The sequence below is a fragment of the Pleurodeles waltl genome, chromosome 7 (genome assembly GCF_031143425.1).
Source record: "Pleurodeles waltl isolate 20211129_DDA chromosome 7, aPleWal1.hap1.20221129, whole genome shotgun sequence".
Taxonomy (NCBI): domain Eukaryota; kingdom Metazoa; phylum Chordata; class Amphibia; order Caudata; family Salamandridae; genus Pleurodeles; species Pleurodeles waltl.
Genome location: NC_090446.1, coordinates 1337545129 through 1337565065, shown reverse-complemented (window position 1 = coordinate 1337565065; position 19937 = coordinate 1337545129). Strand labels below are relative to the sequence as shown.

At 45.3% G+C, this 19937-nt stretch overlaps 1 protein-coding gene across 2 annotated transcripts in view; it reads left to right on the top strand.

The window, feature by feature from the left end:
- Positions 1 to 14939, top strand: part of KCNJ14 (potassium inwardly rectifying channel subfamily J member 14) — a 162323-nt gene extending 147384 nt beyond the window's left edge. For both annotated transcript variants that reach the window (XM_069200694.1, XM_069200695.1), the window contains one exon: positions 11742 to 14939. In XM_069200694.1, coding sequence (XP_069056795.1) covers positions 11742 to 12299 — 558 coding nt within the window. In that variant the 3' untranslated portion in view covers positions 12300 to 14939. The remainder of the gene's footprint in view (positions 1 to 11741) is intronic.
- The last annotated feature ends 4998 nt before the right edge of the window (positions 14940 to 19937 follow it).

The following is a 19937-nucleotide window of genomic DNA, read 5'->3' as shown; positions in this document are numbered from 1 at the left end:
TTAATTCTTGTTTTGTATTTTATTTTGTTACATTTTCTATACTTTATATGTTAATACATAAAATATATATTTTTTTATACTATTACATTGAAAAAATACAAAAAATGTATAAAATGTAAAATATTTTTTGTTAATAGTAGGACATTATACATATGTGTATAAACATGCACACATATATATTTGAGTTTGTTTATATAGGTATATATTAGTTTTTAATAGTAAATATTACGGAAATGTATTTAGTATACATTATATTGTTATATATTGAAATATTGCAGATTTGCTATTTTATACTGCGTATTTATAGGAAAACAATATTTTTGTGTTGTTCTTTCAATATTATGTGTCAACGATACTTGCTTCGATATTTTTGTACTCACCATTATATGTACAGGAGAACGATATTTGTGTCAACGATATTTTTGACACAATATTTGTGTAGCACGATATTTTTATTCTCAATATTATGTCACTGCTCCTTGATCCCTTTATCCGACCTGCAACCCAACATGACTGGCATCAAATCACACCTAGGTCCCAGTCTACCACGACCAATTGACTGTGGTTGATGCCTTACGCTGTTTGGTGTTATTTTTATTAGAACGTTTTTAAAATCCATATCTCCGGTTAACCTTATTGAATTTTTGTAATTTTTGTGTAATTTTATTTATTAAAATTGAGGGGCTGATTATGAGTTTGGCGGGCGGAAACATCTGTCCGCCATAATCCAGACGGGGAGGTCGTCGCAGTGCTGGCAACCTCTCTGCTGTCCCCATTACGTCTTTCCTACTGTGCTGACGGGCAGAAACCTCAACCCAGTGGGAAAGGTGCAGCAACATTGTCACCGGCTCACAATAGAGCTGGCGGCAATGCCGCAGCACGCAGGTGGCACCAGCACCCTCGTATGTGCACTGTCTGCATGCAGACAGTGCACATTCGAGGGCGCTGGGTAGGGGGACCCCTGCACTGCCCATGCCATTGTCTGACGGCCATGAAAAGGCTGGAGGAGAACAAGGTTGTAATCAGCAGGGCAGCACTGAGTTCAGTGCTGTCCTGGCTGATTACAACCAGGACTGCCGTCAGCCCATCTGGATCACTGATCCTGGCAGGGACAGCTGTAGGTTGGTGGATCTGCCTGCCAACCTCTTAATGTGGTGGTAGGACCGCTGCAGCTGTCCGACCACTGCCACGAGGCTGGTGGTCTTCTGTTAAGGCCCTAAGTCTATTTTTACAAATTAGTTTGGACCTTTTATTTTGTTGTGTTTAGACTTTAATATTGTTTTGTTATTGCATAGGTACTTTACACTTTGCCTCTAAGTTAAGCCTGTCTGCTCTGTGCCAAGCTACCAGGGGGTTGAGCATGAATTGAGAACTTTAGTGGTTCACCGTGAAAAAATGTCTGTTGCTCAAGGTGGGTAGTCACTCCCTTAACTAACTGATCAATCATATCATTCATTTGTAGAACGCGTTACTCACCCGCGAGGGTCTCAAGGCGCTGAGGGAGGGGAGGGGGCAGGAGAGATGCTACTGCTCGAACAGCCAGGTCTTGAGGCGTTTCTTGAAGGTCAGCAGGTCCCGAGTCTGTCGTAGGTGAATGGGGAGGGTGTTCCAGGTCTTGGCGGCGAGGTGGGAGAACGATCTGCCGCCGGCTGTAGTCCTGTGGATGTATGGAACTGTGGCGAGGGTGATGTTTGCGGAGCGGAGTTGACGGTTAGGGATGTAGAAGGTGAGTCGTTTATTGAGGTAAGCTGGGCTGGCGTTGTGGAGTGCTTTGATGGCGTGGGTGAGGAGCTTGAAGGTGATCCTCTTGTTGACGGGGAGCCAGTGTAAGTCTCTCAGGTGGGCTGAGATGTGGTTGCGGCGTGGGATGTCGAGGATGAGGCGTGCGGAGGCGTTCTGTATATGTTGCAGTCTTTTCTGGAGTTTGGCCGTGGTTCCCGCGTAGAGGGTGTTGCGGTAGTCCAGTCTGCTGCTGACGAGGGCATGGGTGCCGTCCTTCTGGTTTCGGTGGGGATCCACCTGAAGATCTTGCGGAGCATGCGGAGGGTGTTGAAGCAGGACGATGAGACAGCGTTGACTTGCTGGGTCATGGACAGTGATGAGTCCAGTATGAATCACAGGTTGTGTGCGTGGTTGGTGGGCGTCGGTGCGGTTCCTAGAGTGGCCGGCCACCAGGAGTCATCCCAGGTGAAGAGGTGGAGCTGAGGATGAGGATCTCCGTCTTGTCCGAGTTCAGTTTCCGGCGACTGCTCTCCATCCAGTCGGCTATGGCCTTCATTCCGTCGTGGAGGTTAGTTTTTGCGGTGGCGGGGTCCTTGGTGAGTGAGAGGATAATCGGAGTAAGAGACGATGTTGAGGTTGTGTGATCGGACGATGTTGGCAAGCAGTGCCATGTTGATGTTGAAAAGGTTCGGGCTGAGGGAAATCAAATCTATTCTTACACTCTGAATTTAAGAAATGAGCATTGAACTAAGCATCCATGACTGACTGGATCACCTTCTACCTTGTTGATAGATCAAGCATTATTTCAGTACCTCCTTTAATGTTTACACCTTACAACATCAGGGCAGGAGTACCCCATCGCTCAATGATCTCAACGCTTCTCTTCAATATTTATACTGGCCTCAGAACTCTTCAAATCCGTGCACATCACATGCTAGCACCATGCTGATAATATCCAAATTATCCTTAAATGGGAATAATCTAATGACTGGAAGTTTGAAATCTAGGTGACTGCCTGCCCCAACCCATTTAACACTAGATGATTATATACCACTTTAAACTCCATGCATCAAAAACTGAGGTTATAACTTGGTGACTGGAATAGCTCTGCTCTATTGGTCACCTGGCCTTAAGAACTGGGAGCAGCACAAAAATGTTAAAATATATGAGAAACCTAGTAGTTATCACAGACTGCCCTCTCTATAAATCCTCCAGATTAGCATACTGACTAATTATATCTCTTTAAAAGAAGAAAACAATTGTAGCTCCCAGCCAGGGTGTCTTGGTGCTAGATCTGATAGAAGGGACACAACAGAATAACAATGTTTTCAAGCCATTGCAGAATTTAGGATAAACAGATTCTTGCTAGAGTTGGGAAGGTAAGGATGTCGAATGTTTAGAAAGCAGATAGGAGAAGGCGGTCTCCTCCAAGCAGGAATGATACATTTCGTGCAACTGTTTCCAGAGGAGTTTAATCAGAATGAAGCATGTCTTGGGCTGTTTCGAGTAATGGCGCACTTAACAAAAGATGTAACTTTGTTTTGCATGGCACAATGGCAGATACACAGAGCCATAAAGCTCTTTTGATGTTCAACAGTCGGCCTGTGAAGTGGCCTAAGGTGATGATTAGGTCAACGTGGGCTTGAACTAGGAGTAACCTAGGGCCTGGCTGCAAGATTTCTAATCATTTGTACACAGTCAGTTTTTTGTGAGGGCAGTGTAAAGAGAATTAAAGTAATCTGTATGGTGGTTTCACAGCTTAGATCACTGATTGATGACAGTCTGAAGAAGCAAGAAGATATAAGAGCATTCATTTGTTTCCCAAACATCAGAAACACATCCTACATAATAACCAAGTTCTTAGCAGACTTCAACAATTGAGGGACGCCACCCAATTCAGAAGGCCACGGAGGCATGCATAAGTACTCTCTACCTTCCTGTACTTCATCCTCTAAATGAATTCGAGTAATTGACATGGCAACCTGTTTAAGAATGACATGAGAACTAGTCTACACAAAGCAGGACAACTGGCAGTGTTTCTTACAGTAGGAAGTACCCGTAAAAATACATAACAACTTAACATCCACATGGAATTTGCACAGTTGACGTGCATGACAGGTTAATAAAAATGCATGACACTGCGTAAAACAGCATAACAAATTATAATCATTGAACTCAATTAAGGGCCTCATTATGAGTTTGGCAGGCCAACCGTCGGACTCACAAACTCGCTGGGGGGAGGCTTCCATCATACCTGTGGCCTCACCCCCAGTCATATCACAATGTTTCCACCGGGCTGACTTGCGAAAACATCGTATTACGATGTTTCCGCTGGCCAGCCTGGCAGGAACAGTGCCACGGCATTGGCCTCGGCTCCCTTAAGACAGAATGTGCGCATTGTGAGGGTGCTGGTGCCCCCTGCGGGAAGCAACATTGCTTCCAGCTCTGTTACGAGCCAGCGACAATGCTACAGCCACTTTCCTGCTGGGCTGAAGGTTTCCACTGGTCAGCCCAGCAGGAGAGTCATAATAGGCCGACCATCCTGTCGGGAGTTTGGCGGACGGGTGTTCCCATCCGCCAAACTTGTAATCAGGGTCTAAGTCACGTGTACCAAGTACTATGTAAATACTAATACCATACCACAATTACTTGCATGTGCATAGACGTTTGGATGATCTTTACCAAAGGCCTGCATATTTGGCCAGTTAATCATACAGTTACAAGTAAGGGTAATAACCATTCAGGTACACTGAAAACGTTTTCAAGTGTGAGGGAAAAATATATAGTTAGTTGGGAGCTTGTCAGGGAGACAATTTACTTACAATCCTTGTTCATCCTCATGGGAATCTTCATTTATGTAATAAATTCTGGAGCTAGTATTCACATGCTTGAATTTTCCATGTTGTCAAGGTAGGAGTTCCAAAGTAAATATAATCACCAGTGCCTGTAAATCTTAAAAGTATAAGGACCAAAAGTACAGATAATGTAAAGGGAAGATCTACATTTTTGTGATGGGCATCAGGTTTTAAGGTTGTAAGATGAAGCCAGGAAGACCGTCTGAGAGAGTTCCCATGATAGTAATTTGTTGCCTCAAGATCTGCAGCATTGACAGTTGCACTTATTACCTGGTTCGAGACAAGCTGGCTTTCTGACCTTCATTTAAGAATTTCATGAAGTCTTGTTTTCTTTCCTTAGCTAAGTCATTACCACAACTTTGTAAAGACTCCCACAAGGCCTTGTTATATCTTCCTAGTAATGCCAAATCACTGGCACTGGCATAGCAGATCCGTAGATTTTTCATCCATCATTTTGCTCTCTCTTGTTGGAGGGGTAGAAGGTTCCAGGTTTGAGGGATGTTTCTTTCTGAAAGCAGACACAATTACCAGATCATTTCAGGAAACTTGGGTTGTGTTCGGCAGGCTTATATTTCTTGAGAACTCTTCATTGTGCTGATTTTAAATTATCTTGAAACTAGAGGAAGTACTGGTACTGGTCTCGGAGAAGCTCTAGGTTGCAAAGTTTCTATGATTATGGAGTTTCTGAGCCCCCATGAGGTGAGAGCCCGTTCTCAAAGAGCCTAGAAAGAATGCCTGCTCCGGAGGAAGGTGTTACCACCTCCTTCAGCAGGATGGCTAGTGAATCTGCATACCAAGGTCAGGGATTTCAAAGTCCCTGCCGTCTTTGATATGTGACACCTGCTTCCCCCAAACCTGAGAGAGGATAATTCCTGCCCTGTGGCCCACCTGGCCCCAGGACAGGTGGGACATTAGCTTTACAAGGAAGGATGTTGCGCTACTAGGCTAGTCACGCCCTTAAGGGTGGTCTGCCTGATGTGGCCCATGAAAGATGGGTTCAACCATCTTGTTTTTGGTAGAACTAGGAACTCTGGGACAGGGTTATGCCCATTCCCCACAGGAAGTGGTCATATAGGCGGTGTAGTCACCCCAGGGGAAAGTGGCTAATACCCTCCACTCCCCTAAAGGCCCCTAAATTAAGTACTTAGGTGCCCCTCCGACACCAGGAACTCAGATTCATCTGAATGAAGAAGATGGAGGACAAAGAAGTGCTGATCAATGCAAGAACTGTGGACCTGCCTGAACTATTGGTGCCAAACCCTGCCTACCTACTGCTGTCCCGACAATCGCCCATCCCAACTTGTCCTGCAGCTGCACATCTCCCAAAAGCCTTGGAGGGCTGCCAGCACTTCCCAAACCAGTCAGCTTCTCCCTTGGAGTAGCAGAGCCACTTCCCTGCAACCTGCAAGCACCGACCGTGAGGTCCGGTCCACCAGTCTGCTGACCACCAGGTCCACCAACACAGCTGTCACCCAGGAGGAGGTCACCATGCTCCCAGACAACAGACCTGTCCCTCACCAAGTTTGCAGACACCAAGCCCCCCAGGAGTCACCCTGCACAAATACCGAGGTACAGGAACAATTGCAAGCACCAAGGCTTGTTTGTGTCTGGGCCAAACACCACCACCCCAAAAAAACAACCTGCACCGGAGGGACGATGGAACCAATGAGGTTGCCCACAAGACTGGCCCTTCTGTCTGTTTTTCTTCCCCTTCTGCAGGTCTAACCAAACACTGTGAGAGCCTTTGACGCACAGGATCAGCAGACCAAATCCCTCTGCACCCAAGCGCCACAGCCCGGGTCCATGACTATAGACTGTGTCCCCTAGCTCCAAAGACTCTCAAGAATTGAGCCTCTTGTTGGGAGCTCACGGAATTGTCCCAAAGTCCCCCTCTGCAGCCTATTTCTAGGTTGCCCCCCACTTCACCAACTGTGCAGTGCTCAAGACATCAGACTCATCCAGCACCTCTCCACCCTGACACCCCAGGGCAGGTAAAACCGAACTGCTGGTGGTCCTCGTGACCCAAGCCTCCTAGCACCCTAAGACCTAAAAGAACCCACCGAGATACCTCTGCAAGTACCCATATGCAGTACATATTTCTTCTTCATTGAAAAGAATTACCGCCTAAAAGTGCATTTGTGTGTAATATTTACCTCACCACAAAGTAATTTCTCAAACAGTACTTACCTCATACTGAAGGTTTTTGGTCTCTAAAAATAATATAAGAATTGTTATATTTTTCTAAAATTGATCTCGAGTTTCTTCTTGAGTGTGTGTCTCATTTATTGACTGTGTATTCAACAGATGTCTAGTACTACCCTCTAATATGACTAAACTGTTCGCCCACACTACCACAAACGAGAGCATTTAGGGTTATTACTTTAACCTCTATCAGCCAATAAGGGTTACCTGTACCTCCTACATGGTCTACCCGAATATTCGGTACACTGCATAGATAGCCAGTGAATCAGTAATTCCAATTGGCATGTAATTTTACTCCCTTATAAGTTTCCTAGTATATGGTACAAGAGGTGCCCAGGGCATGGGTTTTAAGGGGGTCACCAGGGCTTGAAGCACTGGTTGTGCTACTCTGAGTAACCCAAGCAAACTATTACTAGCAGAACTGCCATTGCTGACTGCAGGAGCAGTGCAAACTGCTCAAATCCCACTGTGCCCTACCATGAGTGGCACAGTACAATCCACTGCCTTACATATAAGTCAGACATCCCTAAGGAAGGCCTCTGCAGCCCATGAGGCAGAGCGCATTATATTTAATGTGCGGGCATTAAGGTATCAGCTTATATTCTTCTATAGTGTCTTTTCAATTAAAGTACACTATGAGTAAAAGCCAGTCCACAGGATAACATGGCACTTACATCCAGGCAGACCCGGGTTGTTAGCTCCATTATACAACCACCTACATATGTCAAGCTTGGTGTCAAACAACATGCCTTCTCTCCCCTGACATGAATCTGGTGTCTAGGCATAAACCCAGGTGGCACCTTAGAGGCTGCTCACCTGTTTGTACCTAATTCTTTGTGCTCTGACCAGTCACCCCGCGCTTTCCACACCTGCTGTTGCCAAGACTGGGTTCTGACCTCCTGCCAGGTAGTCAGAGACAAAGGCTGAGGCAGGAAGTAGGTCACTCCTCCCGCCCTGAGCAGGGCTAGTGAATAGGCACATCAGGGCAGTGAGCTTCAAAGGCTTCACCGCCACTGATAGACATCTGTGCTGTCCACTAGAGGAGGAAACAGCCCTCCCTCTGCCCCCAGGCACATTTGGTCGTGGTCAGGCAGGAAATTAGAAATGCAGGACAGTGCACACACCCAGCAGGCTAACCACACCTTTTGATTTCTGCCATCTTAGGAGTGGCAGAACGAGGGCTCTGGGTAGCAAAAAGTGACCCATCCCACTGGATGTGGTCATCTCAGGGGCAGATTAGCTGTGGGAGGTAGCTGCCCATTGGCCATTAGCCTCCACACCCCTTCATCCCAGATTTAAGGCACACCCCTTACACCAGAACCTCATATCTGATCGACCAACTTCAAAGAAGGACCAAGAGGAGCCCTGTGTCACCGACAACCAAACTTTGCCACTGCAACAAAGCTAAAGAGAGATACTCTGTCCCTGAGGCAACAGACTAGGAACTGCATAAACGACCCTCGTCCTTGGTTCAAACTTGGCACTCCTGACCAGAAGGACCCCTGTGGATGCCAGAAGCAACATGTTTCCTTTGAACTAGTGCCACTAATTCCCTGCAAACTGCAGGGCAGGTACAAACGCTTGCAGGATCCAGAGATTCACCAGTCATCAGACCTTCAGTGGGATCGCCCAAATCCAGGTGGTCCGCTGTCTTCTGGGAGTTGTAGTCTCACTTGCCCCAAAGTTTCAGGCTGCTATATCACTCCCCTCGACCTTGTAAAGTTCCCAAACCTTTTTGTCAACTTTACTGCTGCTAAGGCCTGTTGCTTGCCAATCCCGTAACTGATCCACACACTTGATGCTGCAACTGCAGGGCACAATGTGCAGCCTGCATCCAACATTGCCAACCAAGCCCCAGCTGATTTTTTGCATCCGCTTCACTGCATCATCGTGTAAGTGATAAAATCAGCACCAGCGCAAGTCCCATCAGCCCCACGGACAGCCAGGACAACTCTGCACCTGGATGCCACGGGCCAGGTAAAATGAACTGACTGTCATGGCCTCATTCTAGGACCCACACAACCTTAACCATGCAAGGGCTCCATGTAACTCGACCTCAAAGTGGTCTTTTGTCACTAGTGTTTTTCCTCCATTGACTTTAATGCAGCGTTTAAATACCATTTTTGCTGTATTTTAATTTTGCTTTAAAAATCTATAACAACAGTTTTACTTATGCAATTCTGTTCCTTTTGGTGTCTAAATTAAGATACAAATAAGCTCTATTTTTATAAATTGGTGTTGGATTTCTTTCGAGTCATGTCAATTTCTTATTGTTCATGTTGGTACTCTGAAAGGCTTAATGCATGTTCCTCTAAGTAAAGCCTGACTGCTCTTTGCCACACTACCCGGACTGAGCTAGGGATTTACTAGTGTGAATCCAAGGACCATCTTTGGGGTATTGTGAGAGTATAACATGGTGAGGACTAACCCCCACATATTACTTCACTTTCCTAGTTACAGGGGCCACCTGTGACCATGGTGCAGATTTGTGGGGTCATTCCCTTGAATCATCCAAAAAGTTAGAGCACTTTGACTTCCAGGACTCCTTCTTGTGGGACTTACCAGAAGACATCCTGGAGCACGATGAGGACCGGTACAAGCGTTCCTGAGACCTCCTACACGAACGGATCTGGAGACAAGCAACCAAAGGCTTCATGGATATTCTCAGATGGCCTTCAAGCTCATTGTCTGGCACTCCACACATAACACAGAGTTGTGGTCTTTTTCAAGACACCACCCACAGATCAAGTGAGAGTCTGTCACCGACATCTGCCGATGACAGACTCCACAAGGCTTGAACCCAGTGAGTTTCTTCAGAAACATTGGCCCTAATTATGAGTTTGGCGGGTGGAAAAGGCTGCCCACCAAACTCCCGTGGTCGGATTACTGCCCATGCGGTCCCCTTTCCACAGCCCCTCTTAAGAGTTTCCCACTGGGTCAGCAGGCAGAAACAGAGTTTCTGCCTGCTGACCCAGTGGGAAACAGTCCACAACATTGACGCCGGGTAATAATTGAGCTGGCGGCAATGTTGCGGTGCTTAGGGTGCACCAGCACCGTTTGCGCAATGCTGCGGGCCATGGGGGCTCCTGCCTGCACATGCCAAATGCATGGGCAGTGCAGGAGCTCCCAAGGGGACCCCTGCATCCTGCCTTCGCCAGCATTTACATGCATGTAAACGCCGACGGAGAGAGGGGTCGTAATCTCCAGGGCAGCACTGCTTGCAGCACTGCCCTGGCAGATTGAGACTGCCAGCACCGCTGGGCCGTCGGAAACGTGGCGTTGCTGGCGGTCCGACTGAGGCCGGACTGCCACATTGGAAACGGTCCGACCACGACTCTGGTGGTCTCAAGACTGCTAGGGTCGTAAATAGGGCCATTGTGACAAAATGTTGCAAAAAAAAAGCACACTAGTTGTCGACATCAAGGTCGAAGTTAGTTAAAAAGGGACCTCGATCCAGATGTGCACTGATGGTGCAGAAAGGAAGAAACTGAGGTCAGCTCGATGGGGTGGCGACCATATAGGCACATCACATCACTTCTAGTGCAGGTGACACCATGTTTAAATTGTGGACCCACTCCCCCACTTCCATATAAATCAGATCACAGTTATTTAGAAAGTTCTGATAGTCCTTTTAGAATTCACTCCTACATTATTCCGGTAGCCACCCAATTTAAGACCTCTCATGGAGGAACAAATCTGCTACACAAAGATTCCAACGGGATCAAGGCAATGTATTGCTTCTAGGTCTGCCAAATGCACTTGTGCTTGAACAGCTATAGCTTTCTTGAGGATCACAACAGATGGGACAACAGCCATCACCTGAGTTTAAATTAGATGTCTGTAAGTTAATTAATAATTTGGCAAGGAACAACACTTACCAACTTAATAAACACAGTCTGGTTAGTTCTCAAAAGGAGTCTTAGTGAAATTCTAGTCAAACCCTACTAGCAACAGCACAAGTAGCAGGCAATTTACCAGAGAAATGTGTATTACATTCAAGCAGTACCACAACTTTAAAGCCAAGAAAACAACATAAAAGCAAGCTGGACCGGGACTTTGGCATGACTTCAAGTCAAACGCAATAGATCTTAGGCCATACACAAAACAGGTCATGCTTGTCAAGAGACCTGACTCAGAGTTTGATGGTTTGGGCACTTCTTCACAAATTTAATGGACCTCCCCTCCACCATAGTGCAAGTGCCATAGATACCTTTTAATTTTTTCAAGTCAACGTCCTCCACATTTCAAGGCTGAAACCAGTGAGAGTTCCTCAAAGTTAAATATGTTGTTGTCAAGTTCCCACTGAAACCATTGAGTTTGTTGCTGAGTGGGACAAAGCTGGATTTCGTAACCACCAATTTTGCTTTTCTGGTTGGGATAGACTTACAGGCTCACCCGGTCCAGGGCTTTCCCCTTGCTCACTTAGACACATTTTTTGTTTCTCAAAAACCTCCAGTGGGCAGTGATGGAGGCTGCAGCCAGGGAAGGATCCACTAGGCCAGATACCTTACTGCAAGGGTCTGCCGATCCCATTTTCAGCTCACAAAAAGCTCCAAACGGGATGAACTGGGTTTTCTGGCCTGCTGTGGTGTGACCAGCGTTGGGAAGCCTCTATACTTTATCCTGTCCTTCTGAAGTGAAACAAATAACTAAGTCACACTTTTCTCCAATTGCGAGGAACGTTCCTCTTCACCAGTCCTGCAGCCCCCAGGTAAATAAATTAATATTCACTTTTCCATAAACTGGTCCGGATGCCTACTTTACTTTGGGCCAACTACCATTACAACATTTTGTTTACCAAATCCAGGTGGATTTCAGGAAAGCAGAGGATGTGTTGCTTTCTAACAGTAAGATGATGCTTTTGCAAATGTGTTTTCTTGTGTAGGTTTATGTACTCAGTTTACAAATAACTATTATTTCACTCTTTGTTGTTCTTTCTCTTTGTCTCCTATCCCCTAACAGCCGAGAATCACTCCTGAAGGGGAGTACATCCCTCTGGACAACACTGATATCAACGTCGGGTTTGACAGTGGCACAGACCGCATTTTCCTGGTGTCTCCAATCACCATTGTCCACCAGATCGATGAGGAAAGCCCATTATATGAGTTTACCAAGGCCGAACTGGAGACATCAGACTTTGAGCTGGTGGTGATCCTGGAGGGCATGGTGGAAGCAACTGCGATGACCACACAGTGCCGTAGTTCCTACCTGCCCAATGAGATTCTCTGGGGCTACCGCTTCGAGCCAGTCCTCTTTGAAAAGCGCAACCACTACGAGGTTGACTACTACCACTTCCACAGGACCTACGAGGTGCCCAGCACGCCTACCTGCAGTGCCAAGGAGCTCGCAGAGAGGAAGTACACCCCCGCAGGCCACAACTCCTTCTGCTACGAAAATGAGGTAGCCCTGAACTGTCTCGCTGAAGAGGAACCTCCAGAATCTAATCTCTGCACTTTGGTCATGCCTCCCGAAATAGACTTGAGGGCAGCGAATCCCCTGCAACATTCTCTCCTGACATGATGGGCCAATTTTTGGTTAATTTTGTTAAAGCGTTGTTGAACAGTGCTCAGTTCACTTCTATACTTGCAGAACCGGCTGCTTGGGGAGAGGGTCTTGCTGCAAGCTGAAGCCTATGGGATGGAGTTGTGATGGGACAGCAAAGGTGGGCAGTCACGGTTCATTTCCGTTTCTCCTTTTCTGTCAAAAAAGTGTACCTTGCGGAAATGGACACAAAATCGACCTTTAAAAGTAACATCAGTAATAACTCCATTCGCCCCAAAATCTTTGAGTGAGCAGGAGAAGTTCACAAGTGATGGTAACATTCTTTAAACTGCTGCAGCCACACTTCCCATTGCCACCGGCAAACCAAAGAGGTATCTCGCTACTCCTTGACCTTGTGCTATTTCACAAATTCAAAGGCAGAAGGAAAGCCGCTACAGAGCTTTCCTGACTTCAAGGGCACTCGTGGTAGAATAGCAGAGAATTCACCCTTCCTGAATTTACTCCTTGTCTCTGCTGAGTGGGGCTGTTTTTCTAATACACTGGATCCTGCATTCCACCTCATCATATGCACAGTCTCTGAGGCACCCTTTTTAGAGGCATACAGTACCAGTGGAGCACACGTTTCATAACAACAGCACCGTTACTATGATGTAAGGCTATAGCAACTGCACTGCGGTTATTCTTGCTCTGTCTACTCAAAGCCATAGAGTGCCACTCAGTCCAAAGTATTACATTCTGCTGTGTTTGGCAGTAGGTTGGGCTTCGGTATTATGGGGTACCATGCAGTTCACGTCTCAAATACAGTAGTTCTGATTCATGATGTCTGATTTATTTCCATAAGCATGGTATAAACACGCAGAAGCTGAGTGTTCATGCACGCACTTCAAGCTATATTTACACTAAAATGCGCAACAGCACACAAGGATGGCAATGATTTCTTAGCCTCACGGCTCAAGTGTAGGTCAATGCTTTCGGGGCCTCTTGCTCTGTGATGCTGATCCAAAAAGAGGAATGGCCAAGGGATTGCTGCTTTCCATGGCCACATGAAATGTCTGTGGCAAAGAACGCACTATAGCGCTAGAAAGGGGTCACACGAGAGGAAATAACCCCAAAGAATCTCAAGAAAAAATAAGCACTTTATTGCAATGTTACAATGATATACGAGACACTGTGAATATATTGCATAGCACTTAATGCCTTTGAAATAAATTCCCAGAACGTCAATGGGCGTGGGGGCTTAAAATAAATGAGCAATTGCACTAGAAAAGGAGCACGTGATCTCCTCCCCTTTCCCACCATCCAGATCCCCCAGGGCTAGAGAATACACAAGGTAAACAGGAACAGATAATTGTATACTGAAAGTTTGTTTTCTGAGCGCCAAGTAGAATGTTGAAAGAACAAGGTGACAGACTCTGTGATGTTATTCATCCAGTGTAGCCTTTTCCCTCCAATGCCTGGGTCTCCCACATGGACACCAATTTGTCTGTGCTGGTTCCAAGGCAGGGACTAACTTGCATAACGTATGAACGCTCATTCTAAAAATGTTTAGTAAATGGGAACTGGATTTCAAAAATATCTGCTCGTACTGAGGTTTGTTTCTAAGCACTCGCACTTTTTTGTACAGGAAAGGGAGCGAGGCCAGGGAAATAAAATGATTTCCACATAATTTTTAACAAGCAGCACTAAAGGAAGGCGACGCCCCACAGCTTGTCTGCCGGAGCTAAGAAAGGCCGAGATGGCTAAAGCGAGGACAACCTTTGGCCCTCAGGGATGATCCGCGTGGTTGGTCTCACATGGACCATTTTTTAATTTTCAGGAACGTACCCATCCGTAGCCTAACAAAGGCGATTATTATTAAATATGAGAGGATTCTTCAGGTCCTCGGAAGTATACTGACTTTACCATGCCCTCGCTATACTAGGGAAAGAGGACAGACGGACAATCACCGGCAGCAGCAGTCCAGGCAGTGACAGCTCCAAGCAGTGCGCCCATGAGCCATGCAGGGACAAAACACCCCGGTGTCCTGAAACTTACTCCTAGGGAATGCAAGGGAAGCTGGTGATACAGCGATGTGCATTGCTCCACCCGTGCTAACTGCGAAAAACCTACGCATTTGCGTCATTTTTCGACGCAAAAGCGGCGCAAACTTGCAAAATGCAATTGTATTTTGTAAATTTGCGCCGTTTTTGCGTCAAAATGCGGCGTTAATGCGGCGCTAAAAAAGTATAAATATGGGCCCTAATATGAAGCGAGTAGAGACAGTAGAAAGTCAATAGCTTTGGACCCAGATAATTACCCCGGGTCTGATAACTGGAATGTGTGGGTGCGGAAGATAGCACAGTGCTGTGCTCCATGACTCCATGCCCAGTAATGATCGTCCGCCTCTCACGCCCTTCTTCTCAAAAGCACAATTTATCCCCGACGTTCTTAAAAGCTATTGAGGAACCGATGACGTAGCAGCAAGCAGAATTGCCAGGGAGTGGTATTCTCTGTCAGCGCTTCTGCAGGGCTTTGTAGCGGCCCTCTGGGTCTGGGGTGGTCCTTGGCTCATTTCACGGTCGTATCAATAGGTTGTCTACATTCTTATGCTATTTTAAAACTTCCGTGAATGTTTCTGGGATGCTTTAAAAATAAAGATCTGTTTTGGGGTCACCCACAGTTTTGAATTGTTATTTCGCGGTAGAAGGTGGCAGTAGATGAACCGGTGAATGGGAGTGTAGGAGGGTGATGAGAAGGTGCAGCGCTGGCAATCTAGTAGTTTTAAGAGGGGTACAACATATCCGCGCTTACACTTGTATCTAATGCAGAATAGAAGGTTCATTTGGTGCTTTGAACAGTGCTCACACCCACTTCTATACTCGCCAAAAAGTAGTTTAAATGGGAAATGTAAAATCACAAGGAGGATAAAAAACTGCGTTCAGTTTGTGCCACATCTCTTTGGATGCAACAGGTGAAAACAAAACGGGGTCACAGGGTGAAAATGAGGGGAACAGGCTTCTGAAACTGAGGGTGGAAGTTTCAGATGAACAATAGAAAGCGACATTGGGTAACGTGGATGGAAGTCAAAGGCATGACTGACAAATGGATGAATGGAAAGAATGGGGCAGTAAAGGGCTGGACAAAAATTAGAGAAAGACTGGATCAAGGAGATCGAGGGATGAAAAGGCAGACTGATAGAGGAGCAATGGCTGAACTTGAGTGGGGATGAAGCACACAATGAGAGAGAGTGGGAGAGATACAATTGTCTAAAGGAGAGATGCAGAAGGAGGTGAAAGACACAAAAACAATGGCCAAAGGCGAATGCATTAATGTATGGTCCATGTTTGGGGCCCGAAGCGGTGAATGGAAGTGCACAATATATGACAAGGCTAGATCTCAGTATCTCATCATGCACAAAGCACTGTGAGAGTAGAAAATGCCCTGGGCGATTAACAGAGGGACTGCAGGACATCCTTATTAAATACAGCTGAACTGCATAAGGAGGGGTTAAATATGAACATAGAAGAGAGCAACACAAGTGTAATAGAGCTACAAGGGCACTGAGGGTAAGTATAAACTTTTTTATTGTTTAAAGGCACACATTCAGGCTTTCTTCTCATAGGACTCATGTCAAACTTCAACCATCACCAACAACCAAACAAGATTCCCTAGGATGCATAAAATTGGACTTTGGTACGCCGAAAAAGTTAAAACTGCATGAACACAGTTTCTCTATATATATCAAAGACATATACACACTCATTGTACATATAATTCAGAGAACTAAATATCAGCACAATTTGTGATTCCTGCACTGGTCATTCAAGCCAATGTTACTGTTCTCCAGTCCACTCTTCGGCATCCTCCCTCCTTGGCCCAATAACCTTAAATAAACCATTCTTCTCACACATGTTCTTAGTATTTTGAAGAAGCATAAGTTCCACAATTGCCCTCTTGTGGTGCAGACAGCATTCTTAGGTCTTGCATAACACAGTAAATGTGTTGTCTATTTCGAGACATTTTTCTAGTTTGCAGTCGGCTTAGAGCCCACCCATTGCTTACCATGTGTTGTTTTTAACATCATTCATTTGCTTGCTTCTTATTCGTCAACTTCTGTAGCTTTTATTTTCTCTTCTTGTGTTTGTCCCTCCCCTGGAGCATGGATGCATAACTTGTGTCCTTGCACTACTACTTTTTCAGGCACTACATTTTTCTTACACCCACAATCCGTTGTCTGTTTGCTTCTCCAGCCCCTGCCACTCACCCTCCATTGTATTTTTGCTTCCCATTGTGTCTTGCAAGTCCTCTTTCCACATCTGCGTTTTTCACTCATGTCCTCTCTCTTTGGTGTTGCCTCAATTGACAGTTTCACATCTCAATCCCTACTGCATTCCCTCTGTTGTCAGCTTTCTGCTCCAACCCTTCCTACCTGTCCTCCATGGTCAGCTTAGTGTCTCAGTTCTTACCTGAGTCAACTCTGCAGGAGTATTATGGAAAAACATAAATGCCCTCACTTTTCTACTGGAGTCTCCACTCAAAATACAGAAATGAACTAAAGGAAACCCCAGGGGGAAAGGGATAAAAGGAAAGAGAATCGCGTGCTGGCAGTGTAGCAGATTCTGGGGTGCTTCTGATTGTGGCTAATACAGAACACTTCACTGGCTACGAACCTGGAAGCTGTAACATACTAACAGAATATATAAACTTTATAAATAGAATTAGATTAACTATTCAAATAAAAGTTTATAGTAACGGAACCCTCTTAGAATACCTGTCAGAATATCTTATATAGCTCAGCATGGGTTTATCTGGCATATGATGTCTTTTAAACAATGCTCCAAAAAAGCTAAATAACAAATGTTAAGTCTGTGTAAATGCATATTACTTTCAGTTTAGAAATTGATTTATAATATGTTGTTATATGGTCCTACAAAAAAGCAGGATAGTGTATTTGGCCAACTTAATTGTCAGGGTATAGTGACTCAGCCCACATATATCATTGGCTATTTTTGAGACGATAACTAGCTGGATCACAGTGCCCAGTCTAAACCCTCAAATACCAGGATACCAGATTAATTCCTTAACCAAAACATGACTACTCAGATTTCCAAGGAAATCGCTGAAACAGATCTGCCCGTTCATTGTCAGAGTACCCAAGATTAGACACAAGAATGCTAAAAGGTTGTTTAGAACGTTTATTGCAGTAATCTTATTCTTGCATAAAAAACATGAGCTGCAATTATTAGGCAAATGAGACTGCATGGTAACTAGCAATACAAAGGTGGTGAAAAAGATAAACAGTTCAACCATGGTTCTGTGATTGTGTTAGTAAACTCCTATCTGTAACTGCCTATGCTGCTGAGAGCATAGTGGGAGCACTCTCTGCCAGACCTATTGGAAAAACCCAAACCCCCATACCTGGTTGAGATGTACGGGGATGTCAAGAAGACAGTCTAGTGTAGTGCAGCTATAGGTCCTGTGAAGGGTAGAGGTAGGAGTAGAATCAGCATCGGAGGCAGCCAAGCTGCATCTTGGGCACTGCATGTCTGCAAAGTTCCAGGATAAGCCCAGGAGAAGTGTTATTCTGGCACATGTATTGCTGAGACGGTTTTCATAGTAAAAGCACTCTCCGTGTCACACTGTGTCCGAGGTGCAAGCTCAACGCTGTGATCTGTATATAAACTCAGAGCTGTCTCCACAGACAATCAAAATATTCAGGCATCGTGTTCTGAGTGCTTAGCCTTGGACAGAGTTTGCAAGTTATATGGCTTACTAGGAACCAGCAACACATGCAACAATTTCTCAGTACATTATCACATAAACGAGAAGCCATGTAAAATTTTACTGACAGAAAAGAAATGCTAACCTAAAAATATACACTTAAAAATGGAGTGCCTAAGCAGGCCCTTGCATGCTTTCACTAGACCCCCCCTTGACCATGAGAGACAAGCGTAAGCTAAACTAGGAACACAAAATTATGCTAAAACCTTTTAAAAATGTTATACATGTCAAATATAAAATGCATTTCAATAATAAAAGCACATGAATGCCACGTGCCTCAAAAATATGGCAATTAAAAGTCAAGGAAACAAATAAAAACTATTTAATTAGAAATAAAAGGGGCCAAATCATAATCTATGAGGTTCCAAACATATTTCCATGTCCAAAGTCAATGGGATCCAGGAAGGAGCCTGCAACCGCAGTCAACAGATCCACATAGGCCTGAGTAGCAAATTCCAAAGCACAGAAATGGTCGGATCCAGCTAAATCAGCCGATGCTGAATGTAAGACAGCCAACTGTGGGTCTGCATAGTTGGACAGTGACAGTGCCTCCATGAGGGCAGAGGAACATCGCCCTTTTGTTGAGAGCGAAGGAAATATTAAAAATGAAACAGTAATAAAACAAATGTATTACCATTTTATTTTTCTGGGAGCAGCCGAGTCTGAGGGCGTGGCTGGCAGGAGGGAGTAACAGTGTGCACTTTAGTTTAAAGTGCGCATGTCACTTTGGCCTGCTGTCTTGTGACAGTCAACCTGACATGCACACTTTAAACACTCCAACCTGAGGTGTCTTAGACAGCTGGTGGAGAACAAGCACAGGCCTCCAGGGCCTGAAGGAGCCTCAAACCAGTGCACTCCAGCCAATTCTAGTGCTTCTCGCATGCTGCCTGAGCAGCATCAGGATTGGTAGAGGGGAGTTAGACGAGGCTCTGGGAGTCTGCTGCCTGTGCTGGAGGTGTCACTGACTGCACAGATGAAGAGGAGCAATGGGTAAATAAACCTTTACTTGTTTATTTTAATTTGATTTAACTCACTGCCATGCATTGTGAGACACTTGCAGTGCCCTCAGCCTCAACTCCAGATCTCTCAATTGTAGCCCATTATAAACACTGTTTAAAATGGACCACAATTGAGAGCTTTGGCGTTGAGCCTTAGGGCATTGCTGTTTTTTTTTCAGTGCCTTTCAGTGGATTGAATAGTCGCCCCACCAGTCTTGTTTACTGTTGACTGCCACTGTAGTTAGAGCCAAATCCCAGGAATCCAGGAGCAGAAGAGTCCATAGTATCTGGACGAGAAGGCTTAAATATGCATCCAGCAGCAAACGCCCCATCATGGGACAACACTGAAGGTAGGTCCTTAATGAACTCACATGCAGATTAATGTTCAGAAACTGAACCATTTGTGAAGCCAGACATAGCTCCAGTGCACGAAAGGCACAGCAGACAGTGAAACACGGGCTGTACACAATGTAACCTAACTAGTTGAAATGACAGAGACCAATTCCAATTACATTCCTGGAGCAGGGACACTCCAAAGCACTGTATCATCCGTTCATGACACAGCAGGACGTGTGGCAAATCATTGCCATTAGGCCTCATGGTGGAACATCCATTGCAGAGCAGAAAAAATACAAAATGGCGATCACTAGGAAAAGGACAATCAGTATCCCTCCAGAAACACTGGAAACCAAAGTGAACAAAGGACGGTATCACTCCAAAAACTGTGTGGAATATGCTCACAATCCCAGACCCATTTACTTTAAAAAGTGTAGTATGTCAGCAGTATTTGAGGAATGAAATATCTGGTGAAAAGGCTCACCAAAATGCTGTCTCAGGTTAGTATGTAGTGGCAGTAGTACTTCAGCAGAAGATCTTGCAACTTGGCGATCAAAGGTCT